This window comes from Bufo gargarizans, chromosome 10 (genome assembly GCF_014858855.1).
Source record: "Bufo gargarizans isolate SCDJY-AF-19 chromosome 10, ASM1485885v1, whole genome shotgun sequence".
Lineage (NCBI taxonomy): Eukaryota > Metazoa > Chordata > Amphibia > Anura > Bufonidae > Bufo > Bufo gargarizans.
The window spans coordinates 121119742-121146814 of NC_058089.1; the positions used below are offsets into that span (position 1 = coordinate 121119742).

Consider the following 27073-nt stretch of genomic DNA (forward strand, 5'->3'; position numbering starts at 1 on the left):
TTTAAATATTTTACCAGTTTGGACTTTCCGGACATGGTGATACATAATATGTTTATTTATTTATTGTCTATATATAAAATTGGGAAAGGGGTTGATGTATCCTTAATATTTTGGTGTGTTTTTTCTTTTTACTTTTTTTTACTTTTTATTTAATAACTATTTCCCCCTTTAGGGCCTAGAACCTGGGATCTTTTCATCCCTCGTCCTACTGAAAATAACATAACAAAAACAAAGACAGGTGCACTATGCGGTCTTACTAACCCTCGTACTGGTGTAAAATTGAGAATTAGCCAACATATCCTGCTTGGAGGTCATGTTATTAACTAAGTAGCAGGACATGTAGAGCGGCGCCCGGGGATCTCCCTTACTATTATATCTGGGAGCCGCTCCGTTCGCTCGCTGTGGCCCCCGTTACCGTCTCCCGCGCCGTATGCTAATCACTACTATGGGAACACCAGGGAGGAGAGGAGACATCAGCTTCTCTCCCTGAGCGTTCCTTCTCCCTGACTGTGACGCTCTGTGCAGCGATTGGACACAGAGAGGAACAACAAGGGGGCGTTCTCAATGGACGAATACGCGCGGATTTGCAATATTTTTCAGTAGCAGAAAAGTGGAGGAGATTTAAAAAAAATAAGAAAAAGTCTGCGTCGTAAACTGATCTGCTCTAAAGATGAGAAATCCTGTATTACACAGGCCGATTGAGCAAGCGATTGTTGGGAGGGGGGCGTTCCCTCCTGGCATTCGCCTGCTTGCTAGTGGAGGAGACAGTTGCTATCACATGCAGCGAATCGTTACGCCATCGCTGTCCACGCAGCCATCAACTTCACCGTAAAACGCTGTGGATTTTCTGCTGCATTTTCACCTCTGGATGTACTGCTAGGACAGGGGCTGGAGGGGGGATCAGTAAAATGGCAGTGACCACATGGCTGCCGGCTCCGCGGGGTGTGATTAGAACAATGGGGGGGGGGGGGGGTCATGGTGGAGGAGAACCATTGAAAACAGGCCTAGGCCCGGGAGTGGATTAGAGGAAGCAGAGACGAGCCGTCTGATACGTTCCTGATCCGCTCCTCCCATCCTCTTCATTACATGTTCGGGATCGGATCTCACCAGTGGATATGGTTTATGAGCCACAGCCAGCATGCCACTAGTTTAAAGGGGTATTCCACCTTTTATTAAGTAATGGGATAGTCTAGCAGCTGATCTGCGGGGGTCCGACGCCCTGCGCACCCACCAGTCAGCTGTAGCAGTACAACACGGCGCCATCAGCAGCGTAGTGGATGATGCTGGTTACTACCCTGCAGCTCCCACTGACTTTAATGGTAGCAGCGCTGTAATAATGAGCAGCAGTTGACGGCGTTGCGTAGTCCGATGTTGATGCTACATCCACCCGGCGGGGGTGAGGACAGTCACTGCTATACCAGGCTCCGCTGCTGTAATCATACCTTTCACTTAGTGATCTGTTTCATTCTGGAGGAAAAGGATGTTTACTCCATATGCAAATGAGTAGTTAAGTGCACCAAGGGCGGGCCCGAGCCACTTTGTGCATCCTTGAAAATACTGGATCCTCTGCCAGCCCCTCCACTGCCTTCCTGATTGACGGCAATGCAAGAACCTGGCCATGTCAGTCAGAGGAAGCAGGAGGAGCGCGTCCCCACAATGGGGGCCCCCTGTTCTGAATAGTGCCTTCCAGGATCTCTCCAGTAGAGGGCGCAACTGTCAGATGAGTCCCTGCCCTCAATCAGCTGCTGATGTACAGAAGCTGCGCTAAAGCTACTTTCACACTAACGTTTTTCTTTTCTGGCATAGAGTTCCGTTACAGGGGCTCAATATCGGAAAATAACTGATCAGTTTAATCCCCATGCATTCTGAATGGAGAGTAATCCGTTCAGTTTGCATCAGGAGGTCTTCAGTTCAGTCATTTTGACTGATCAGGCAAAAGATAAAACCGCAGCAAAAAAAAGGCAAAAAAAAATAACGGAAGACTTGCCTGAATGCTGGATCCACCATTTTTTTTCCATAGGAATGTATTAGTGCCGGATCCGTCCTTCTGGTCTGTGCATAAGCAGACCGAAAAAAAAGGGGAAAAATATAAAACGCCGGATCCGTTTAGGCTACTTTCACATTAGCGTTTTTCTTTTCCGGCATAGAGTTCCGTCACAGGGGCTCTATACCGGAAAAGAACTGATCAGGCATATCCCCATGCATTCTGAATGGAGAGCAATCCGTTCAGGATGCATCAGGATGTCTTCAGTTCAGTCATTTTGACTGATCAGGCAAAAGAGAAAACCGTAGCATGCTACGGTTTTATCTCCGGCGAAAAAAACTGAAGACTTGCCTGAATGCCGGATCCGGCATTTTTTTCCATAGGAATGTATTAGTGCCGGATCCGGCATTCAAAATACCGGATCGCCGGATCCGTCCTTCCGGTCTGCGCATGCGCAGACCTTTAAAAATGAGGAAAAAAAAAAAACGGATCCGTTTTGCCTGATGACACCGGAAAAACGGATCCGGTATTGCAATGCATTGCAATGCATTTTTCTGACTGATCAGGCATTTTTCAGACTGATCAGGATCCTGATCAGTCTGAAAAATGCCTGATCAGTCAGAAACAATGATATCCGTTTGCATACAGTTTGCCTGATCAGGCAGTCAGTTCAGGCAACGGAACTGCCTGCCGGAATCAAACAACGCAAGTGTGAAAGTACCCTTAGCCGGATGACACCAGAAAGACGGATCCGGCATTTCAATACATTTTTCAGACTGATCAGGATCCTGATCGACCAGCCATGTCCACATTCTGCACAACAGAAGGACTCGATCACATGACAGTGACGTCATGAGGAAGTACCCTTTCTACACACCTATCTCTTCTCTACAGCTTCCCGGCCACGCCCATCGCAGGCACATGACCATGGCGTCATCGGGTAGGCCTTTACCACCGAATCGATTCCACGGGCCCGCCCACGAGCTTACCACATGACCGTGACGTCAGCGGAGGGCGTGTCCTGGAGCAGTTCTAGGTGCCTGACAGGTACGGCAGTCGGTGTCTGGGCGCAGTGAGGCCTTCAACAACCGGCGGGTGCGGTGACGGGTTTCCTGACCGGAAAGAGACGCAGCGCAGGTAGGTACGTGCTGTGTGTATTGGGCGGGGATGGGACTGCGCCTCCTGAATGTCCTTACCTCGGCCCCGGTCCTCTCTGGGCTTTGTACGGTGGGGTGCAGCCTGTACCCCGGATTCCGGGCATGGAAATCTCTCCACCCTACACCCCGGGGGGAAATGGGGTCTGTAACTTCCTGTTACACTTTGTTTCTCCATTCCTCCTCACTTTCAAGACCTCTGCTTGCTGTCAGTAAACGAGAGCGCTTGTGAGGCTCAGAACAGGCACAGGTCTGATGCTGCTCACTGCTGAGAGTTTGCTACAATTGAGTCCAGTCCAGACAATCCTCTGGATACATTGTAGCAGTGCAGGTCACCCCATCCCCGCGCAGAGCCCCCACCGCCTCCGCTCCCCGCCATCTACACGCTAACGCTGATCGTTGGCGCTAACATGCGTGTTGATGGCGTGACACGTTTCTGGTCCAGCGGAGGGAGAAGGAAGCCTGACACTATCCTGGTTTCAGAGAACCCCCAGAATCAGAGGTTATCCCCCACTCACAGTGTTGGCGGGTGTCTGATCACTGGGGTCCCACCTCTGGGACCCCTACTCCTCATGAGAACCGAGGTCCAGTGTGGCCGATCACATGTGCATCAGTCACAGTCTTTTGGGCTGCCGGAGATGGCGGTATTCAGAAACGGGACCCCCAGCGACACTTCTGTGGACAGAGCCCCTATTGCACTGGATGATTTTGGGGAATAATTGGTCCATGTGACCATGCCGCCGATCGGCCTGTAAACGCTGATTTTCATCGGGATGACACGTGTCGGATCATCGTCTGCTCCTTGTGTAATCAGGAATGTGCTGCTGATCACCAATAGAACTGAATGAGGGAGGAATGACTGCGGTAGAGATCATTCCTCCCCAGCCATGTAGTAGACCAATGCAAACGAGCGCTGATGGACGTGTTTATCATTGTTCGGCGCTTGTCCTGCAGTGCAATGAAGGTTCTAAGCTTTTATTCGGGGAGAACCCATTTAATGCCGGTGCTGAATTGGTGCACCAGATACTTCACAGGCATAGTCTTGGTGTGACACTAGCTCCGCCCTCTTTTGCTGACCAGTGTGGCAAGAAGTGGACAGTCCCTTTTAATGGGGTATTCCCTTCTTTATAAAGTGATGGCATATCACATGCCATTAATGTCAGATAGGTGCGGGGCCCACCTCTGGGAACCGCTTCTTTTTCTCCAGAACGGACCCCCAAAGAGAAGGCTTTTGGAAGGCACGCTTTGCTATTTTTGGGAGTCCCATTGCGGTGAGTGGAGAGCGCACAGCACATGCTTGGCCACCGCTCCATTCACTGCTATGAGACTGCTGGAAATGGCCAAGCCAGCGCTTGGCTATGTGGGGATCTCCCGAAGCAGTGAATAGAGGGTGACCGCGCGGTGGGCTCTCCTTCACTTCAGTGGCACATTCTGAAAATAGGAGTGGGTCCCACCGCTGGAGCCCTCACCAATCCTAGCAATATGATATGCCATCGATATCTGAGATAGGAATTCACCTGGAATGGTTGTCTGAGGAATGTTCTGTCACGCTGAATGCACATGGGCACACAGATCATCAAGATCCGCTGCTGGCAATCGCCGACCAATGATGTCCCAGACATGCTCAATGGGTCTGTGATCTGTCCGCCCCGCAAAAAAATAGAACATCTTTTATTTTTTTGTTGTGCGGAGGCACAGACTGAATTGCCACGGAAGCGCTCCGTATTGCTTCTGTGGCCTTCCGCTCCAGATCTTTTGGATTACGGACCCATTTAAGTAAATGGGTCCACATCCGTGATATGGTGAGCAAACCGCTGGGGCCCATATATTGTGGACCCACTGTTTGCAGGCCGCAGTACGGGCATGGACGGCACACGGTCATATGCTTGAGCCCTAACTCTGAGCTGTTAGTACCTGAAATGAAGACTAGAGGGGTCCAGCTGTAGCACATTATGCCACCCCACACCATAATCCTGGGAGTAGGACCACTGTGACTTTCTTTTGAGAAGGCCTCTTTATGACGTTGCACACTCACTCTCCAGAGTAATCTGTAGCCATCATGGCGTCTGAGACAAATGCAGGACTCATCACGGAAGGGTATAGATCTCCATTACTTTCCTGCTGTGCACCATGATAGACTTTGGGAGTGGCGGTGTGAGGTCATTGGAACACCTGCATATCCCAATGTTATGCAGACTCCTTCTGATGGTTTGTGTAGATACTGTTTGCCGCCCTAGGCTTGGGAATGGATCACTATGCGCCATTCTTCTAATCGGGCAATCTGTCCGGGGGCGGAGGTTCGCCTCTGCACTTCTTGCTGTCGTTCCGCTTTTTCATTTTTCTCCCAACCACCGGCACACTGTACGTTGAACAGCGCTGACATCTCGGCCTAGGCGCATAGTGATCTGCCAGAGTGATAAACCAGGGTCTCTCCGATTTTTTGCGACAAGTGGTGATAACTGGCACGTTGAAGGCGACATCGCACAACGAATGTAGAGGTTTCATGTGGCTAAGAAAACTGCTTTTATTCTGGCTTTTTTGCCCCTCGCACATGCCACAGATTGGAGCTAGGTGCTTGAAAATGTGATCATCTGCAGATCTTGGAGACACCTACTACTTCCTCGATCTGCATAACCTTACGACTTGTCCTCCTTGATGTTACAATTCAGCGTCCCCAGTCATACAAGAATGTGAAGAATTCTCGCGGTGTCTGTTACGATGTATCGTTTCACCCCTGGCCGGTCTCCGCCTGTTGTCAGGTGCTGCATTATCTCATTGCCTCGAGGTTCGGTCACATGATGTCTTTATGGCCGTCACCTCCTCTCCACCGATCAGTCATGAGGAAGTTGTTCTTTTCTACCCATGGTGCAGGTAGCGTTGTCTGTTCTCCGGCCAAGTGACGTCCTGAGCTGAGGCTCCCGCAATCACTGAAGCTGAATTATACCTGCAATTACCAAGCCTCTGATTGGCTGACATAGTCACATGTCATTGCTGCACCACTGTAAACTGGGGAGGAACCCCAAAAAGTAAACGCCCGTATCAAAATCAATCATAGTTTTAAATATGTAATAGATTTTAAATTTCTTCCCAGCCATTGACGTGTTGATTGTGGATTGTGTCCTCCCTGTCCAGGATGATGTTCTTATAGATGTCATTATATCTGTTTTATACCCTGAAGCATAAAAATAATAAAGATGAAGTAATATCGCAAATAGTTTTGCATAGAAATCACTGTCCGTTTTGTCTATTCAGCTCCTGTGCTGAACTATGTGTCTCCATGGTGACAGACTGTAAACACTCTGCTGTAGTCTTACTTTTGGGTAACATACTTCAGTAGTTTATAAAGAAGGAGCCCCTTTAAAGGGGTTGTCCAGGGTTAGTAAAACATGGCCGCCTTCTTCCAAAAACGGCATCACCACCGTCCATGGGTTGTGTGTGTTAGCGCAGCCAGCTCCAGTGAAGATAATCGGGCCGAGCTGCAATACCGCACACAGCCTACGGACAGGGGTGATGCTGTTTTTGGAAGAAAACAACCATGTTTTACTAATTCTGGACACTTTTTAATGAGGACTCGTCCCCTCTCCTGACATTACCCATGTAATAACTCTTCTGGTTTATCTATTCTCATGACTGTATGTTGTGCCATTCCTCTATTATTCCTGCTAGAATTTTTTTTTTTTATTTTTAATTATTGCCAGCAGTCACTGTTACCAGTAGCTGGTGTGCCTGACTCTGTCGAATAAGTGCTGTTGTTGTCAGACAGTGTAGGGGCACCCCTCCCTCCCCCATCTGTACCCTTAATGCAAACTGATTGTAATTCACTCAACTTCTAGCAGGGATAATAGAGGAATGGTCCAATTATTACATGGGGAATACGAGTAGTTACTACAGCAGATATGTCAGGAGAGGTGGCAGCATCTCTTTAAGGGCTTGTTCACACAGCTGTTGCCCCTCCGTTCCTGCGGGTCCGCAATACACGGGGCACCAGCCGTGTGCATTCCGCATCACGGATGCGGACCCATTCACTTGAATGGGTCTGCAAATCCAAGGATGTGGTACGGAACGGAACCCCACAGAAGTACTACGGAGTGCTTCCTGGGGTTCTGTTCCGTGCCGCCACACCGCAAAAAGATAGGAATTGCATGTAGCTGGCCCACGGTTGGTGCCCGTGCATTGCTGACCGCAATTTGCGGTCCACATCACGGGCACGGAGCCCTTACGTTCGTGTGAACAAGCCCTAAGGCAGTAATGCATGACTACACACAGTTTGTTTGCAGGCTGTAACCGTGGAGACACATAGGTTTGCATGGGAGCGGCAGACACGATATGGTTTGAGAGTTCTGTTTAGGACTGTTTGCGAACTTGCTTCATTTATTCCCTTTAGTTGCACTGGGAAAATGGTTTCAGTGGTGAAGATGTTCTATAATGCACTCGCCGATCGGTTCCTCCATCTCGGCCGAGCCGCGGGAGCCTTAGATTTTCTCTTTCTCCTCTTCTTGCAATGTTTCCGTGACGTCGCACTCTTTAGGTGACAGATGTCATAACGGAGGAGGTTACAGAGTTCAGGAGGTGCTCTAATAATCATCTCCAAGCAGACTGACTCATCCTCCGTGTGACGCGGCCGCGGTGACTCCTCTACCTGTGCATCACATGGGAGCGAGAGCCATCGCTGAATGCACACTTGGTGATTGATATCTGCAGTATATGTCCAGCTATTGACACTGTTCAGACTAATGGTGTCACATAATACCGCCATCTCCCCCCTGACATCCACAGAAACATTCACATTTAGCTCAGTATATATGAATATTCACTACCGTGTTTCTCCGAAAATAAGACAGGGTCTTATATAATTTTTTTTTCCTCTGAAAAAAGGGTTAGGGCTTATTATCGGGGTAGGGCTTATTTTGGCTCCATGAACAACAATCGCGCATTAATGCTTGGACAAAACAATCTAGATTTATTCAAATACAGTATAATCACAGTGGGTGGCACAGTACTACGGTATGATACCGGTACAGAACTTTCTGGTACCGTATGTACACTGCCCCCGAGCCCCTAGGCAGCAATGTGTACGGCACGTTACCAGGGAGATCCGGCGCAAAAGATGACAGGGTGCTGATCGGGGGAGGGAGCAGGACGCGCTCGCCACCAATCGGCACCGCCAGCTCCAGGCAGCAGAGAGGGACATCCTCCCGCTGCATCATTTTAGCTACGGTAGGGGTAAGTTAGAACGTAGAAATAAATTGGCTGGGCACTCTCAGGATATCTGCACCAATTGAAATTTATTAGCATATATTACAATAGCGCTGAACAACAGTATATATTGGCGGTAATAATAAACACTATATAACAATATATAAAAAAACACACAACATGCAGTAATATCATGTAAAACAACTGGAAAATAGAAATCTAAAATATGATAAAAATCGAGGAATAAAATGGAATACTCTATAGTAAACATTACCCCTTGGTAAGTGCTACTGAGGAAGGGGTAATGTGATACCCCGAAACGCGTCTAGCCTAGACAGGACCCCAGAAACTTGGACCACTTGGGAATCTGGAGAATCTACTGGATATCTGTTAAGAAGGAATCGTCTGTCACACGAATGGCTCACTTGGAATATAACCTGTAAGGCCTGAACACATGTGCCAAACAATTGCCAGTGTGCAAAGCTATTGACGAACTATCGGTCCACAGACTCGGAGGACCGGATTATTACCTTCGTTGAACTAACAAGGGAGACGGTCAGACCGTTTGATTTTATCCATCACTTTTATTCATATGACTCTCAGTCCAGTGAGACGCTGCTGGTGGATGTGATAAGCGGGACGCCGCTTAAAGTTGGTTCAGTGGACCACGTATTGGGACTGTAGTTTTGGATACCCCTGTGATTCAATCGAATAGGACAATATTAGAGGACACCGTTTATTGCGACCAGTATCCGAGGTGACTTTTCCATATAAATATTCAGTTGAATATTTATACGATCATTTTACTATCGAGTATTCCATTTTATTCCTCGATTTTTATCATATTGTAGATTTCTATTTTCCAGTTTTTACATATTACTGCATGTTGTGTTTTTTTATATATTGTTATATAGTGTTTATTATTACAGCCAATATATACTGTTGTTCAGCGCTATTGTAATATATGCTAATAAATTTCAATTGGTGCAGATATCCTGAGAGTGCCCAGCCAATTTTATTCTATATTTATTACTTCTGGGAGTGGACAGGGTGAGTCCACCCGACTGAGTGCACCTCTTGGGGCTGTAGTTACTCTTGTGCGTTACATTTATTTTTATTTTTCGTAAGTTAGAACGGGCGTGCTGGCGGCAGTACAGGGTAGAGAAGCCGCCCAGCAATGTACCCGTTCGGTACCGTAGATGGAATCGCGGCTGCCGGCATCATTTTGCGATGAGTGAAGCTTGTGGCTTCACTGAAGGCTAAGTGTTGGCAGCCTGCGCTGCTGTAACTCCTGGCCGCCTCCGACCAGCTGGACCTGTTTAGTTTCCCCTGAAGACGCCGACAGGCTCGGCGAAACATGTAGGGACACAGGTTGTGATTTTTAGGCAGGAGTAAATCAGGGAGCCCGCTACTAGGTCTCAGTATTAAGAGATGGTTTACCAGCATACAATTAAAACGATCAGGAAGGTGTAGACACAAGAAGTATAAGACAAACATATGTTAACTGGCAACTGACCCTGAAATCGTTACTCCTGAAGTTTTTAATATGTTCCCAGTAATATGTTGGTTTTAAAAGGATTATAATAAAATCGAGTTTTAATACTACTAATCGGAGGAGCTGCAAAAATACGCTTGGTCCGAGTGACCGTTAAAAATTCAAATTTATTGCTAAGAGTCGCGTAGCAACTCCTCTGAGGGAATTCTTTTGTTTGTTAATTTTGATTGAGGGCTTATATTTATGCCCTACTCCCAAAACCCTGCAAAATAGGGCTAGGTCTTATTTTTGGGGTAGGTCTTCTTTTCGGGGAAACACGGTAGCTGAGGGAATTAGCTGGTGCCAGGCACCCGTGGCAGCAGCTCATCTTACAACAGAAGCGAGAACTGGGCATATTAAAATCCAACATGCCTGGTCTAGGGTTGTTTCGATACCAAAATTTTGATTAGATTTCGATACCATAAAGTATTGCGATGTTCGATACTAGGGATCGACCGATATAGTTTTTTTTTTTTTTTGTTTTTTTTTAGGGCCGATATCGATAATCTGTGAACTTTTTGGCCGATAGTCGATAATTTATACTGCTATTCTGTGAATTTTCATTAAAAAATAAAAATTAAATCCTACTCAAATCTGCTAAAAATGACTGTTTATTGTTAACGTGTAGTTATTTTTTTGTAAGTCTTTCTTTTTCATTTAAAATTAATATTTTGTTTTTTTTACTATTAGCCCCCTTAGGGACTAGAACCCTTTTTCCTATTCACCCTGATAGATGTGAATAGGACCTCACACTGTCCCTGCTGCTCTGTGCACACAGCAGCAGGGAGCTTACAATGGCAGCCAGGGCTTCAGTAGCGTCCTGGCTGCCGTGTTACCCCAGGATTACACTGCTGGGGCTCCGATCGGAACTGCCACTGCACCACCGATGAGAAAGATGGGAGAGGGGACCCTGTGGCCACCGTCACCAATGATTAATACTGGGGGGCTTGGGTGGGGGGGCGCACTGCGCCACCAATGAAGATAAGTCTCTCATGAATTCATATACAGGAGGCGGGAGCTGGCTGCAGAATCACATAGCCGGCTCCCGACCTCTGAGTGGTAGCTGCAATCCGCAGCACCCTGAGGGGTTAACTACTGCAGATCGGCTATGTGATTCTGCAGCCAGCTCCCGCCTCCTGTGTATGAATTAATGAGAGACTTATCTTCATTGGTGACGCAGTGGTCACAGCCCCTCCCCTCCTCTTATTGGCGGCAGCAGCAGCGCGATCCTTGTTCCCCATATGTTATCGGTATATCGGCAAAATAGATGCCGATACCGACAACGTTCAAAATCCTTAATATCGGCCGATTATATCGGTAAAACCGATAATCGGTCGATACCACGTGAAAAAATAAAACGCCAAAAAAGCCGCGTGCATTCCACACGCCCGGGCCATAAATCATAATTTTGGGGGGGACAAGGTGACAAAAAATGGCGAATCGCGCAGTTTTTATTCTTTATATATTTTAATAGTTTGGACTTTAGGATCCAGCGAGGTGCAGAGCAGCCTGTACTCTGCTGAGATTCTGATAGACCAGCCATTAGACCAATCCATTTTTTGTACAAAGATATGTCCCCCTTCAGTCTCTGTCGACCCAGCACATATTGAAATCGCAGCACTGAGATTTCACTTTACTGCAGTGACTGTAATGCAACCACCCCCATCATTCTAGGCCTCATGGGGGGTCGCAGCAGTCAGAGACTGAAGACATTCTGTAAAGCCTGCAGCATTAAATTCTGTGATCGGCTGTAGGCATTAACCCTCACACACACATCACTGCCTGGGGGAGATCTCCAGCACTGTTCAGTCTGATCTCCCTGATTCATGAAGGGTCCTAACACGTCTGCCTCCTGTGTGCTTACCATAGCATCTATGACAGTCATTATCTAATTTACGCCAGATTTTGGCATAATAGGGTTGCAGATTTTGTCGCAAAGGTGTTTTACAACGCTCACTCCACTTTTGTGAAGCGTGGCAGATGGCGGTCCGGCCGGTTTCATTAATTGTTTTCCAGGCCAGTTTATGGCATCGAAAGTGGCCTTTAACCACGCCAGCAAGGGAGCCTGTGCCTCTACATAACATTAGCGCATCCACCGGCAGCACAGGTCAATTGAGACTGGCGTATATCTTGTCTATCTTAATAAATGTCATATATATATATATATATATATATATATATATATATATATATATATATATATATATATATATATTTTATTAATTTTCTGTTGAGCCGTTTAGAATCTTTTTCTTTAATTTCAGAAGATAAACACAATGTTGGGCTCCGGGTTCAAGTCCGAGCGTCTGCGAGTGAATTTGAGGCTTGTCATAAACCGACTGAAGCTCTTGGAGAAGAAGAAAAGTGAGTAAAAAGCCAGCAGTTAAAGGGGGGTTTTCTGGTTGCTTACATGTTTTTTATATTTGGGGCAAAACAAAAGAAGCATTGCTCACGTCACTGATCCCCTGGCTGCTGCAGTTGCAGCCCTTACTGTGTCCTTGCTGGTTTCCACTGCCTAACTTAAGGGTGTCACCGCTTTGGTGATTGGCTGAGCAGACATCTCCTGCTGTTTCCTGTGTGTCGAGCCAGGACCAGGAAGCAGCAGGGACCCAGTAAGCGTTATTGTTTTTTATAAACCCATTCTTCTCCATATCCCCTATTAAAAGGGTTGGTCCTTTAGGATGTCATCGGATGGTGTCTCCTGTTTAGGTCCCCCCTCTATGAGCCAGAAAGACCCTCTGACAAGCAGCGGATGTGGTGGGCTCAGATTATATATTACACATGGAGGGCCATTCATCTGTCAATTTCTAGTTCAGTGCCCACAATATAATTCTGCTTCCTCTGCAACAAAATCCGTCCTTTATTTAGACATCCATGAAGGACTGTCACACCGAATAGGAGCATGTTATTCATGTCTGGTCTGAATAAGTGCAAGAATTCAAAACCCAGTAAAACCAATTAAAGGTAGTGCCGTCACATAATGAATATAGAAAGACAAGGGTGAGATCTACATATTATACAATCCTAATGAGGAAACCACATAACCTATGTAACTACACAATAGATTTGCATGAGAGCTCGTTGGAAGAACGAGTGAAACGTTTTCGAGAAATCTACAGGACGTCCAGTTGCCTTGATTTATTCTTTACAGATATACCATGACCTGGATAAATGAGAACCTTCACAGACATACACAATAGATTGGTTCTGAAATTAAAGGGGTATTCCTATCTCGGGCAATGGGGACATATCTCTAGGATATGCCCCCATTGTCTGTCAGGTGCGGGTCCCAGCAGTGGGCATCTATCTTGCAAAGGCAGCCAGCAAAGTTCCAGAGGACGCACCATGCCTGCTGCTCCCTATTCATTTCTATGGGGCCATCGACAATGGCTCAGCACTGGCTTGGCTATTTCAGTTTGCCCCAAGAAATGAATGGGAGCGGTGGCCGCGCAAGTGCGGTGCACTCCGATTCACTTCTATGGAGAGCGTGCTCGGTGGTGGCCAGACCCGGGGAAACCTGGGGGCCTCTACTTTCCCCACTCCATTCTCCCAGAGGTGGAACCCGCACCTATCAGACAATAGGGACATATCCTAGCGATATGCCCCCATTGTCTATGATGGAAATACCCTAGTCTCCCACGTCGGTGTCCAGCAGGCTTCCCTTCTGGATACAGCTTTTTCCCCATCCTCACCGCTTCAAGGCTGATTTACACATTCCAAACCAAAAAATGTAAAAACGGTCAAGTGTTTCTTTTATAAAACTCAATAACCTGTTTTGCAGCCCCTCGTGAGTTGCTGAGTCCGTTCCCAATGTCTGGTAAATGTTCCACTGTTCCCTCTTTTTCCTTGTGGTTTGTCCACGGCATGTGCTGCACATAACTGGGTGGGAGTAGCAGTCAATGATTTTAATGTTGTAAGATTTACCGCACATTTTTCAAACGTATTCTTCTTAACCACAAAATGACAAACCTTGCACCTGCGTCTCCACATTTAAAAGGATTGTCCCATCTTGGCTTATTGCTAAAGTGGGAATGTCCCACAGTGAGCCCCGAGTTATAGAAAAGGTGGTGCGGCCTGCGCTCTGCTGTTTCCATGAGTCCCATAGCGGTGCGTGTGAGCTACACATATGACGCAGCAGGCTATGCTGTTTCTGTAGCTCAGGAGTTAAAGCGTAACTGAGTTTTCAAATATGCTTGCATAATGGCTGTGCTTCTTTGTACAATCATAACTGTGAAGGAACTGTTATGTTTGGGCTTCCATAATGTTTTTTTCAGCAATATTCAGCTAGATGCATTTCACTCAGAAGCAGGGTGTCTCCATTCTGCCGGCATGTATGCAGTGACCTCACTTCCCTTACTTTCTATTATGTTTTGAGCTCCAGAGCTCACAGAACGGATAAGTAGGGGCAGTGGAGAGCGTCAGAGCCCAGGAGAAGGTGAGCTTTTTTTCCCCTCAATGGCTGTGACGCTCTCGGTGTGATTGGACTGCGCCACAGCCAGGGAGAAGGAGACACCTACTGAAAAACATGGCCGTCTCCTCCTCCTTGTACCGATGCTGCTAATTAGCATACAGGGCAGCAAAAGTGATCGTGAAAACGAAGCAGCCAATGTGAAAAGCTTCCTGAAATCTCCTAATAAAGCCCTTCATGGTCAGGTTAATATCGTAATGTTAGGACCAGTGAAAGGTCCTCTTTAAGGAAACAGCGGGGCGCAGGCTGCTCATCTCTTCCGTAACTTGGAGCTGGTGCTCACTGTGGGTTATTCCCATTTCGGCAATGAAAGGCCTATATTTGGCCTCCTGCACACAACCCTATCCATTTTGCGGTCCGCATTGTTTGCAGGACCCACTGGTAAAAAAATAATAATCTGAAAAACACACAAGAATTGGATCGGTTCTATAATTTTTTGCCGGACCGCACAGATGACATCCGTGTGTTGTGGGTAACCACGAATGAATGGGTCCACATGCGGTCTGCAAACAATGAGGATTGGACAGAGACCGAAAATACAGTCATGTGCATTAAACCTAAAACTTATGACATTATGTCATTTATTAATTGACCGTTTTCAAATGTATATATATGTATGTGTGTGTGTGTTGGAACAGATTAAAGGGTTTGTCAGTTATTTTTATTAATGAACTACCCGGCACCCCCGCTAACAAGCTGGTTGAAGAGAAGGCTGCGCGCCGTTCGAGCACCGCCTTCCTTTAATTGTTTACCTGCTCGCTGTCGACATCAAGTGGTGATCAGTGTAATTACACAAAGCTGCCCTATTCACTCCAATTGGACGGCTCCTTCCTAGTGTACAGGTGAAACTCAAAAAATTCGAATATCGTGCAAAAGTTCATTTATTTCAGTAATGCAACTTAAAAGGAATTGCATTTATGCAACTTAAAGTTAGAATATTGTGAAAAGGTTCAATATTCTAGGCTCAAAGTGTCACCTCATTAATCCATAACCCCTGAGCAAAAGGAACCTCGAAATTGTGACTTTGGGGTTTCATAAACTGTAAGCTGTAATCATCCAAATTATATCAAATAAAGGTTTAAAATATCTCGCTTTGCATGTAATGAGTCGATCTCATATATTAGTTGCATTAAATGAACTTTGCACGATATTCAAATTTTTGGAGTTTCACCTGTATACTACAGAGCCGTCCCATAGAAGTGAATGGGGCGGCTTGTACCTACAGCTGCTGGCAATTAACAGAGAGCAGGTGAACAAACCAGGGAAAGGCAGCGCTTGCAAGGAGCGCGGCAACCAGCTGATCGTCAGGGGTGCAGGGTGTTGGACCCCCTCTGATATTGATGACCTATCCTGAGGACAGGTCATCTATAAGAATAACTTGGACAACCCCTTTAACAAACTTTTGTAAGGAGGGGGATTGGAAAAAACTATATTCAGAAGGGCAGCTTACTGGAGACCAGGTACGTGAATGGCCTTAAAGGGCTTGTCTGGGCCACAGAAGAAGCTCAGTCTTATTGTTTTACGTCTAGTTCATTGTCCACTTAGATTTCCAGCTTGCTTTGGCCACCAGCTGATTTTGGCAGGGGTCATGGGAGCCAAATTCAGAATGGCTTCCCTGTTAAAATTATTGATGGTTCTTCATTACGTTTTCTGCGCTAAATTGCCCAAAAGATGATGCGAATTGTAGTATTTCAATAACTGTAGAGCTGTAAATACCTTGCTACAGACTTTTCATCTTTTGTAAATGTCCTCCTCACCTTCTCCCTGCAGCCGAGTTAGCGCAGAAAGCCAGAAAGGAGATTGCGGACTATTTATCTACTGGGAAGGATGAGAGGGCGAGGATCCGGGTGGAGCACATTATCCGAGAAGACTACCTGGTGGAAGCCATGGAGATCCTAGAATTGTACTGTGATCTGCTCCTGGCCCGATTTGGATTAATTCAGTCCATGAAGTAAGTCTGCATTTGGTTTGTGAATGCCACGTTGCTAATAGAGAGCAATAGAGAGGAACTGTAAAAGTCTTGCATTTACTTCAATGTCTTTGGTCCAATCCTGACTCTGTCTAAACACGCTGTTCCTAGTATTCTGTGTGAATCCAGCCTAGGATTGCATGGCGTAAAACTCCAGTAATACTGCCCAGGTGGGTAACTATATATAAAAATCTGTCTATTTCCAGGGAGCTGGATCCGGGCCTGGGTGAAGCGGTCTCCACACTGATATGGGCGGCTCCTCGTCTGCAGACTGAAGTGTCTGAACTGAAAATAGTGAGTCCTTCATACACCTGTTATATTGCATGTGAAATGTAAAATACAAAGACGTTCCTGGGTTCGGGATGATAGAACTGCTGCACTGTGTGAATGGGTGCTTTACACCCAATCGCTGGGTCTGACACTACATCTCTCTTACCGCAGGTGGCCGATCAGCTGTGTGCCAAGTATAGTAAAGAATACGGCAAACTGTGCCGGACAAACCAGATTGGAACCGTCAACGACCGGGTGAGTTCTAGTGTCACCGGGTGCTTATTATACGGGAGAAGGCAATATCTAATTTTGGAAACCATTTTATTTTTTAGCTGATGCACAAGCTGAGCGTGGAGGCTCCTCCAAAAATCCTTGTGGAGAGGTACCTCATAGAGATTGCTAAGAACTACAACGTGCCCTACGAGCCAGATTCTGTGGTTTTGGTAGGTGAAGATTTGCTCTCATTTGTCTACTAAAGGAGTCCTTAAGCATCGCTGCCTCTTGTCTGCCATCTTCTAAATGGCTGTTGGTAATGTAGCGGTGATGTACTGTGTACAGTCTTCTTTAGGAAAGGTCTTGTATACAGTGGACTCTCTGCTTTGTCCGGGGACCTGGTAAGTCCACAGAATTTACCAAAATTTCAGTGTGGGAATTTTAGATGGAGTTCCAGCTGTTCCTCGTACAATGGATACTGAGACTGCCAGGTTCCTGCATAGTCCTCTCGTATGGCCTTGTCCATCAAGGAGAGGTACGGGTTGGCAGAGAAAGCAGGAGGAGCAAGAGTGCACAAAGTGGCGCGGGCCCGCCCGTGGTGCACTTTCACACCTGCATTTTTCCTTTCCGGTATTGAGAGCTGTCATAGGATCTCAATACTTCATTGTCATGGGGACAAAACTGAACTGAAAGGAACGGAGTACACCAGAATGCATTCCGTCTGATTGCGTTCCCATGCTGGACAGAAAAACGCAGCAAGCTGAAGTTTTCTTTCCATCATGGGATGCGGAGCAATACTGATCCGGCATGAAACACAATGGGAGTCAGTGGTGCCAGATCCATTTTCTCGGACACAAAACGGATCTGTCCCCCATTGACTTACAATGGTTTTACGTGCCGGTTCGGTCATGGCTATTTTAGAGATAATACAACTGGATCCGTTCATAATGGATGCAGCCGGTTGTATTATCTAGATAGAAGAATTCTGCCGATCCATGACGGATCCAGCAGAAATGCAGATGTGAAAATAGCCTTAAAAGGTGATCTGGGCCTAGTTTTGTAAAAAAAATGCTGTGTGTGTGTACCACCTGCATCGTAAAAGTAGAAAGGCTGTGTAATGACGAGTCTGACAATAGATTACAGGTGAGCAGCGGCTTGGGCACATAGTTACTCTACTGGTGGTTAGAGTCCTCCAGGAGAATTGCACTGGGCTCTTTGGCTGTGTTTGCAGTAACAATGATGGCTGTTAATTATTTGCATATTAAGCTGTGTCTAAGATGTAAGATCCTCCTGTGAGCTCACTGTGCATGTGCAGAGAGAGGACTGTGCCTAAACCGGAAGTTACTAGTAACGGAGAACCAGTGCGATCTGCGCATGCGTGACCACCTACACAAAGTGTCACTGGTGGAAAATTTTTGCCAAGATTATTATTATTATTTTTTTTAGATCAATTGAGTTTTTTCTGTTACCCTAAGTTCACATCTGCAACCGCCTGCTGAAGTTAACCGTATCCAGAATATCCAGATAATGCTGTGAACCACCGGGGATCCGGCCACTTCCCACCATAGTGCCGGCTTTTGTGTAGACAAATGGTTGTACATGCAGGACTTTTTATATTCTGTAAGGCTGCGGGGAAAGGTTATCTGGTGGTATGTGGCGTTATCCACCTATGCTGGATAAGGTGATCTCGGGCAGGCTTTTCCTCTGCTGGATTTCACAACGTAGATGTGAACGTAACCAAAGTGGGAATATCCTTTTAACTGCTCATTTGCATATGTATTAAAAGTAACTTTTCTCCAGACTGAAGCTCTGGGTTGGAAAGGGGCAGGTATAGTTGCACTCAAACCAGGCACATTGCACTGTAGGGCTAGCTTGGCTAACAGTTATATTCTGCTGACAGATTCCCTTTAAACATCAATGTGATCCCCTAAGGCCTGTGTGAACGTGATTCCCCCGTTATGGACACCGCTGATTTAGGGCTCATGCACACGACCGTTGTTTTGCGATCCATTGTTCCGTATCTGAGTTTATTTCATTTTTCTCTGATTCAAGTCCTCTTCCCTTCAGTTACTGCACAAAACATATCCGTATGGTTTCCGCATTTGATCAGTTTTTTGCGGATCGTATACAGAAACAGTAACTTATTAATCACCAAACACATGAGCAATATGGGCGGCTGGGCATAGCATTTCTACAGTATGGATCCGCAAATTACGGATGTGTTCAGTGTGCGTTCTGTATTTTTTGGCGGACCTATTGACTTGAATGACCCGTGATTTGCGGACAATAATAGGACATGCACTACTTTTTTGCGGAGCGGACAAACTGAAACGGAATGCGCACGGAGTAACTTCTGTATTTTTTACAGCCCCATTGAAGTGAATGGGTTTGCAAAAAATGGAACGGAAGCGGAAAGAAAATACGTTTGTGTGCATGAGCCCTTATAATGCGGTGTGTCCCTGCATGACCTTACTTCTACAAAATTATACGGACAGCATTATCTCGGTACTTACAGCATGATTTCTACACAGGACGCACTCGTCTCAAACAGCCCTTGTGGCTCATGCTCACGACCGTTGAATGTTTTGTGTTCCGCAAACTGCGGATCTGCAAAACGCTGATACCGGCCGTGTGATTTCTGCCTTTTAAGGAACGGCCGGCCCCTAATACAACTTTCCTATCTTTTGTCTGTAATGCGGATAATAGTAGGCCATGTTCTATTTTTTGGCAGAACGGCCATGTGGACACAATGCACACAGTTTATTTTATTTATTTTTGCAGACCTATTTTAGTGAATCGTTCCACATACAAACTGCAAAAAAATGGAACGGACACAGAAAAAAATACTAAGGATCAGCGCTGGTCGGGCCCTTCTGCCACTGATGGCGCATCACAGCTGCAGTTTATAAGCTATTATAGACCTCTGAGGACAGTAATTGTCTGCAGAGGTAACATGCTGGTTTAGACATCTGAGGACAGCAATTGGCTGCAGTGGTCATTTGCTGGTATAGACCACAGAGGACTGTAATTGGCTGTGGCTGCCATGTGATGTGGTGTGGCAGGTGGACTGGACCAGTGCTAGAGAAAAGGTTGAGTATAACATTTTTTATTTTAGGCTAAAGGAGGTTTTTTTTCCAAGACTTTTAATTATCTAAGACCATGGTGCACAACCTTTCCTGGTTGGGGGCCACATTGTCAGCCTGAACCAATTCCAAGGGCCGAAAATAAAACTTAAAGGGGTATTACCAACTGAAATACTGTATTTTTGGCATATTGAACATACAGTATATTCTATAAATGTTTAGTTACAGTTCCAGGACTCCCATCTAATAGAATACATGTAAGAAGCCATAAGACATACATGTCTTTTACCAGATGTTTGGGGGCCGCACAGAATGGTATAGAGAGCCGCATGTGGCCCCCGGGCTGCAGGTTGTGCACCCCTGATCTAAGACGACCCTATTTTAAAGGTGTTTTCCAGCTTTTTGTACTTCTTACATTTGACATCCAGCCAGCTGTACCTGTTGATCAGTTCCTTCTGAGCTGCTCCTTTGCGACTCACTTCTGGTGTCTGTCCTATGAACTTCTGGACAGATGTGGTGATGTGCACCACTGCAGCTGAAGGGTTAAACAGAATTAGCTGTGTGATCTGTATGAAGGACAAGGTTGGGTGACATCATATTGAAGGGTGACTATGTATACATTTACCTACTGTCTTTATAAGGAAAGTTTCTAGTCAGCATTATTATAATGAGAGCTGTATAAGGAACTGCTACTATTGTAATGAGAGCTCAGCTATTCTTGTATGTATGCTTGAAAGTATATAAGGCCCTGTACGACGAACAATAAATAGAACTGTTATTGACATCATACGGCATCTGTCATTGACACGTTCTCCAGACGTCTGTCTTCGGGGACACAGAAAGGAATCACGGTGCACAGAGAGAAGGATAATATTCTTTCAGCAGCCAGTTAGTTTCAGTAGTGATGTGACCCCCCAAGCAGGACATCCGGAAATTCACAGCGTGGGGAGATAGGCATGGAGGCAGGAAGCAAGTGAGTGGTGGGTGTTGTCTTTATTATATTTTTTTTTCATTTTTTTTTTTACTGGTACAGGTTGCTGACCTTGAATTTTAAAAACTGCAAAAAGCTGGATCCCCCCCCTTTAAGGAGCAGAATCTGACATGCTAAAAATTCTGATCCACACTACTGCTGATAATAATAATAATAGCTCTACAAAAGTTGTCCTGCTCTCCCCAACCCGGTGCTGTCAGCAGGTTGCTGTTTTTATTTTCTAAAGTTTTGAGCAGCGATGCTTAAAAATTTTCTGCAAAAATGAGCTGAATTCTGGTTACAGTTTGGAAAGACAATGCAGAATAACTAAGAATGTTCTGAAGCTTAGAAGGTATAGAGGCCTCGCCTGTATACAGTATATCTATGTTCTCAGTAACAGTTCGCGTGTCAGCTCGTTGAGTCCTACCACTAAACGTCTAGATTGGGATATGAGATAATTAATAGAATTTAAGGAATTACTAATCTCCAGTTTACATTTTAAGGCTGAGGTTCCCACAGGCGTGGAGGCAGATCTTATAGATGTTGGCTTTTCGGACGACATAAAAAAAGGAGGCGGAGGAGGGGGTGGAGGATTTGGAGTACCATTGCCAACCATGCCAGCTATGCAGATGCCCACCCCTACTATTCCATTCAGTTACCCTGCACCTGGCGGACCGGTATGTATGTGATCCTACTGGCTGATATCTAACGTCATTGGCATTGAGTATAATTTCAGTACTGTACCTGTAACAGTTTTATATGGGCACTTGTTAGCCTCGCGTGCAGTAATTGGTAACTTGGTAAGATATATTTAAAGGTGCTTTCTGAATTATGCTAAAATCATACTACTAAATGCCTTAAAATAAATAAATAAAACTCCATACACCCCTGCCGGCGTCCTTGCACGCTTTATATACAAGACTGCAGCAGTGACGTGCAGGTATACGGCATCTGACTGCAGCAGGAACTGCTGGTAAAAATGTATTCCTTTTGATAAGGTTTTGTATATTTTGTTATTTTAGGTTGTTTTATTGGTTGTATTCTTTCGTACAATAGTCATAGTTGTCACAGACGTGGCCTATTCTGTGTGGCTTGGGTCAGGCAGAATATGTACAGGGAAAACTTGAATGTATCTCTTATTTTCTTGCCGCTAGAAGTATGAATACAGGTGAAACTTTAAAAATTTTAATATTGTGCAAAAGTTCATTTATTTCAGTAATGCAACTTAAAATTAAAATTTTGTAATAAGGTTCAATATATTTTGTGAAAAGGCTCAAAGTGTCACACTCTAGTCAGCTAATTAATCCATACCCCCTGAGCAAAGGGGACCTTAAAATTGTGACTTTGGGGTTTCATAAGCTGTAAGCCATAATCGTCCAAATTATAACAAATAAAGGCTCGAACTATCTCGCTTTGCATGTAATGAGTCTATCATGTATTAGTTTCACCTTTTTAAGTTGCATTACTGATATAAATGAACTTTTGCACGATATTCTAATTTTTCGAGTTTCACCTGTATCTCTCTCTCATTTTCTTGCCGCTAGAAGTATGAATATAAGTCGAGCACAGCACATTGCGTCTGTGTATGTATCCTGCAGCCTGACCTTGTGGTTCCAAAAGAACCATGTGGCCCAAAAAAAAAAAAAATGAAATATGTTACCTTGGGGGTGAAGCTTTTGGATATTGCATGCTGTAAAATGGTAACGGGCCACAACTGTTTTAAGTCACACTAGTCCTAAAATGAGCTGCTTGTTAATAGGTTGTGATGAGATGTTCAGTCAGTAATTCTAAGATTTTTAATGCAGAAAACTGAGGGGGTGAATCTGTTATGCCTGATGCAGGGCATAACACGGTGGAGGTGATGTATTATTACGGTATATACAGAAATTGCCCAAAGCGGTGGCCCACGTTGTGTAATAAATTTGCCACATCTTGCTAGACACGTTTTCTTATGACACCTCTCGGTTGGATCACTTTAGACAGTTATGCCTCACTGGGCACAAAATATTGGTTTAAAGCATATGATCTGATACAGGGCACGCTTATCCAGTTTCTGATGCATCTCTCTTATAGATCTCCCTCTGTGTATTAGATTACAGATAGGTTTCTTTTTGCCTTATTGCAGAGGTTTCAGTTTTATATTCTGATTTACAGCAGGAGACCTACAATGGACCGCCAGTAGGAATCTATCAACCTTTTGGTAACCAAAATCCACCAGCAATGGGCATGGGGCCTCCACCAATCCCATCTTTGCCTCCTACATATGACTCTGTAAGTAGCTGGGGGTATATAAGATGCACCACAGTTGTTTCAGGGGCCCCTGTGGTCCGATCAGTGTGGCACAGCTGATCTTTCTGGTTTGTACCCATAACAAGCATTTTTGATTTAACCCCCTTCAAGTTCTGTTCAGACTTAGTTTTCCAACTTTAAAGCTCTGTGGTTCCTCGCTGGGACTCTATCTTTCTGTCCCTTTGTACCCATAACAGGACAGCATTATTCTGAGTAATCAGAATTAACCACATGTATCCAGCTTAGGAGCTAAGTATCCTACATATTTATGTTGTGTTTTGTCTATCTCTGACTCCTTTTGAGATCACCCCCTGATGAGCCTAGTGTGTTCTAGGCGAAACGCGTTGGGGTCTCGTTTGTTTTGTATTTGGCGAGTCTCAGTGGCACCCAATCCTGGGAACAGCCACTGACACTTATTTGTTGGGTCTCGGCGGTTCCCACCTCCTTTGAATAACCGCCGATACCCTCGACTTAGTTATCTTTCCCCCTACTAGGGTTCCCCTGAGTAGGATTTAACAGGGACGGGATAGTAATAGGTTCGGGGACAGGGAACCTCCACCATCGGGGGTCGCCCTGGGCTGAGCAGACTAGAGGGCAAACTAGGGTGAGAGAACTCTGCCCCTCCCTCCCCAGTTGTTTCCTTATTTCTTGCTATCCTGTTTACTGTGGATTTTTTGTGGGGGGAATACTCCCCCACAAGAAATTTAAGTACTCACATGTCTCTCTACACTATAGTGGTATATTTATACCAATACCCTTCTTTGATAGAATAATAAAGGTATTTTTAAAATTCACCTTCTCTTTCCGTTACTTTTTTCCTTTGACACTCTGACAGAAATATCCTGATACTAATCTGAATGATTGTTAATGTCTATATAAGATGCACCACAGTTGTTTCAGGGGCCCCTGTGGTCCGATCAGTGTGGCACAGCTGATCTTTCTGGTTGGTACCCATAACAAGCATTTTTGATTTAACCCCCTTCAAGTTCTGTTCAGACTTAGTTTTCCAACTTTAAAGTGTGACTACCAAATTTTAATTTTTGCAAATGTGTAGAGACATCTACTTTATTTAATGAAATTGCTTACTTTATAGTAGAAAACTTGGGCTGAAATGTCTCTTAGCTGCGCTCGTACGACTTATTGCAGTTTCACACCACTCACTCCAGTTTTGAAATAAGATTGATCATTGAAACTTTTTACTAAGTCACCATGTCACTCCAGGAGGAGGGTGGAGTAGGAAAACTGGAGGTTTTTTTAAGACAAGTGTTAGGTTTACCCTGGGTTCACACCTGAGCGTTCTGAAAGGAGCGCTCTGTATGCGCGATTGTACCGGCGTTTACAATCGCGCATACAGAGACAAGCAAACGCCCATTGTCGCGCATTCCCGAAAGTCTATGTACGGGAACGCGCGACAAAACGCCCCAAAGAAGCTCAAGAACTTTTTTGAGCGTAGGGTGTTTTACAGCGCGTTCAAACGCGCTGTAAAACACCCAGGTGTGAACCATTCCCATAGGGAATCATTGGTTTCTCCTTGTTGAGCTTTTTACAGCGCGTAGGAACGCGCTGTAAAACGCTCAGGTGTGAACCCAGTGTAAAGGATAAGACATTTATCACACAGTATGAGACGTTTAATAAATGTGGCATAAAGTACTCCAACACGGACTCGGGCAAAACCGACTTCAAATATTCCCCCCTAAGTTTTTATTTTCAGCTATTCGCTTGTAGTATATAATAATATCCTCGTTCACACCTTTGTAAATCCAGCACGGTCACTCTGAAGTGCCATATTGACATATAAACCTCACTGATGTCACTACGTACACCTACCTCATGGCACTATGGCTGCAGTGGTCATGTCCTTAATACAGCGTTGTAAAAATGAGACCTTAAGGCTGGGTTCAGACCTGAGCGTTCTGAAACAAGCGCTCTGTATGCGCGATTGTACGGGCGTTTACAATCGCGCATACAGAGACAGGCGTGCACACATTGTCGCGCGTTCCCGAATATCTATGTACGGGAACGCGCGACAAACGCCCCAAAAAAAGCTCAAGCACTTGTTTGAGCGTCGGGCGTTTTACAGCGCGATCGTACGCGCTGTAAAACGCCCAGGTGAGAACCATTCCCATAGGGAATCATTGGTTCTTGCTTGTTGTGCATTTTACAGCGCGTAGGAACGCGCTGTAAAACGCTCAGGTCTGAACCCAGGGTTAAGGGAACCTGTCATGTGGATATTTGATTATAATCTAACTAATTATATACAATCATTAACTACAAAAAAGTACCTTAGATGTATTCACTTAATGGTGTGACAGATGGTTATCTCATAATATACACACAAAGATGCCACATGCTAATGAGCTGATTTGAGTCCAGCGTGATGTTATTGAGTCCAGCGTATATTTAATTCAGAGCTATAGCCACTCCCCCGCCCACCTGCTGCTGATTCATATGGAAAATTAACTCATTCAGCAGCAGGTGGGTGGGGAGAGTCAGGAGCTCATGAATATTCATGACTCATCATTATCATCTGGAGCTTTTCAATACAAGATGTTGGCAGATTGACTGGGTCAATTAAAGAAAGTGACCCAGCATTTTGCTAAGAGAATGTCACTTATTTATGTTGCCGTTAGTTAGGACACCATAAAACTGGTGACAGGTTCCCTTTAAGACTAATGATGCTGGAGATTTATATACGTTTGTGGTCTGGATAGTTATGTTACCCCATCAGCAGCTCCCAGACATTTTTAGTGTTAAAAGCTGGTAAAGCCCTTGTGATTGTAAGTGTTCGTGCACACAGACCCCATGTATAGCACAGTGTCTATATGGGTGCATTTTACAGCAAGATGTAGTGGCTCTGCATTTTGGATTTCACACCACAAACCCACAACAATTTAAAGGATTTGTCTCGATTTTAGCAAAGGGAATTTATCGTTTACACAACTGTGAGGCGCACGGTTACAGTATGAGTCTGTACGTGCACTATAGAGCTGTACACTTGTATTTCTTACCTTTTTAACATATTGTCTTTATCGAACAGATTGGTGACCGTGCACCAGAGGCAAACGCTCCTCCTCAAGATGGTGAGTTTAAAAGGATGAGCGCAATTAATAGAGCAGTAATGGTTTATTATGCATATTTTAGATAAAGTCCAGCCATAAACAACATTTCTCTGTTTCTTCAGGTAATGCACTCCCTGTCGCCAAACCAAGAACAAAAATACAGGATAACTTTGTCCTTCCAGAATTACCCTCCGTTCCAGACACACTCCCCGCTGCTTCTGCCGGAGCTGCAACTTCCAGTTCAGAAGATATTGATTTTGACGACCTGTCACGCAGATTTGAGGAGTTGAAGAAGAAAACTTAAGTGGTTTGGCAGATTCTCTATTGCTGTAACATCTCGACCTGACCTCTGCTCAGGAGATAAATCTAAAACTCCCTTTGTACATTATATGCAGAGGATCTGCTCTCAAGTCCTAATGGAGGGTGGAAATGGTTTCTCTAGGTTTGCTGATTCCATGGCTGTGACTTTTGGAGAAAAGATCCAGTCTGATTTCTAGTCGGGCCACTGGCCTTGGCGAGTCAAAGCTGACATATTTTCTATGTTATGCAGGAATATCAAAGCGAGACCCAAAGGACTTGCCTCTGCTAATAATTTAATGAGCTGCTCTGTTACCTGATTTTCTAACCTTTGTACATAACATTTACAGACTTGTGTTGAGCTTGTATGAGCGTGCACGAATAAAAATAAAGCTGTGGCCTTCTAGATTGTCATGTGTGCAATATATAGAGCAGAAATGTGACCAAGAATATTTTTATATTTCAATAGTTCACAAATATATATATTTTTTAATATGTTGAATTGGCAATGTGAATAATTTCAATTTTTTTTTTAAAATAAAGGGATTGTCCAGGTTCAGAGCTGAACCTGGGCACAAACCCATCTG

The 27073-nt window shown here is 45.1% G+C and overlaps 1 protein-coding gene across 5 annotated transcripts; it reads left to right on the forward strand.

Annotated features, from left to right (window-relative positions):
• The first annotated feature begins 2963 nt into the window (after positions 1-2963).
• On the forward strand, positions 2964-26892 carry IST1 (IST1 factor associated with ESCRT-III). Of its 5 annotated transcripts, none has more exons than XM_044269701.1 (10): positions 2964-3121; positions 12133-12232; positions 16107-16287; positions 16512-16599; positions 16747-16830; positions 16908-17018; positions 21345-21518; positions 22996-23112; positions 26168-26210; positions 26312-26892. In XM_044269701.1, the coding sequence occupies exons 2-10, from the start codon at positions 12145-12147 to the stop codon at positions 26491-26493; spliced, it is 1068 nt and encodes a 355-aa protein (XP_044125636.1). In that variant the 5' UTR covers positions 2964-3121; positions 12133-12144; the 3' UTR covers positions 26494-26892. The 5 variants fall into 5 exon arrangements, with proteins under 5 accessions (XP_044125636.1, XP_044125640.1, XP_044125637.1 ...); XM_044269705.1 differs by having other exon boundaries at positions 22999-23112; XM_044269702.1 differs by having other exon boundaries at positions 2971-3125.
• The last annotated feature ends 181 nt before the right edge of the window (positions 26893-27073 follow it).

Excerpts from the sequence above, each read along its gene's own strand:
- IST1 (XM_044269701.1), top strand. The coding sequence starts at position 12,145 with ATGTTGGGCTCCGGGTTCAAGTCCGAGCGTCTGCGAGTGAATTTGAGG. Across the intron at positions 12,233-16,106 it reads GCTCTTGGAGAAGAAGAAAA|CCGAGTTAGCGCAGAAAGCC; the intron begins GTGAGTAAAAAG and ends TTCTCCCTGCAG. Across the intron at positions 16,831-16,907 it reads TTGGAACCGTCAACGACCGG|CTGATGCACAAGCTGAGCGT; the intron begins GTGAGTTCTAGT and ends TTTATTTTTTAG.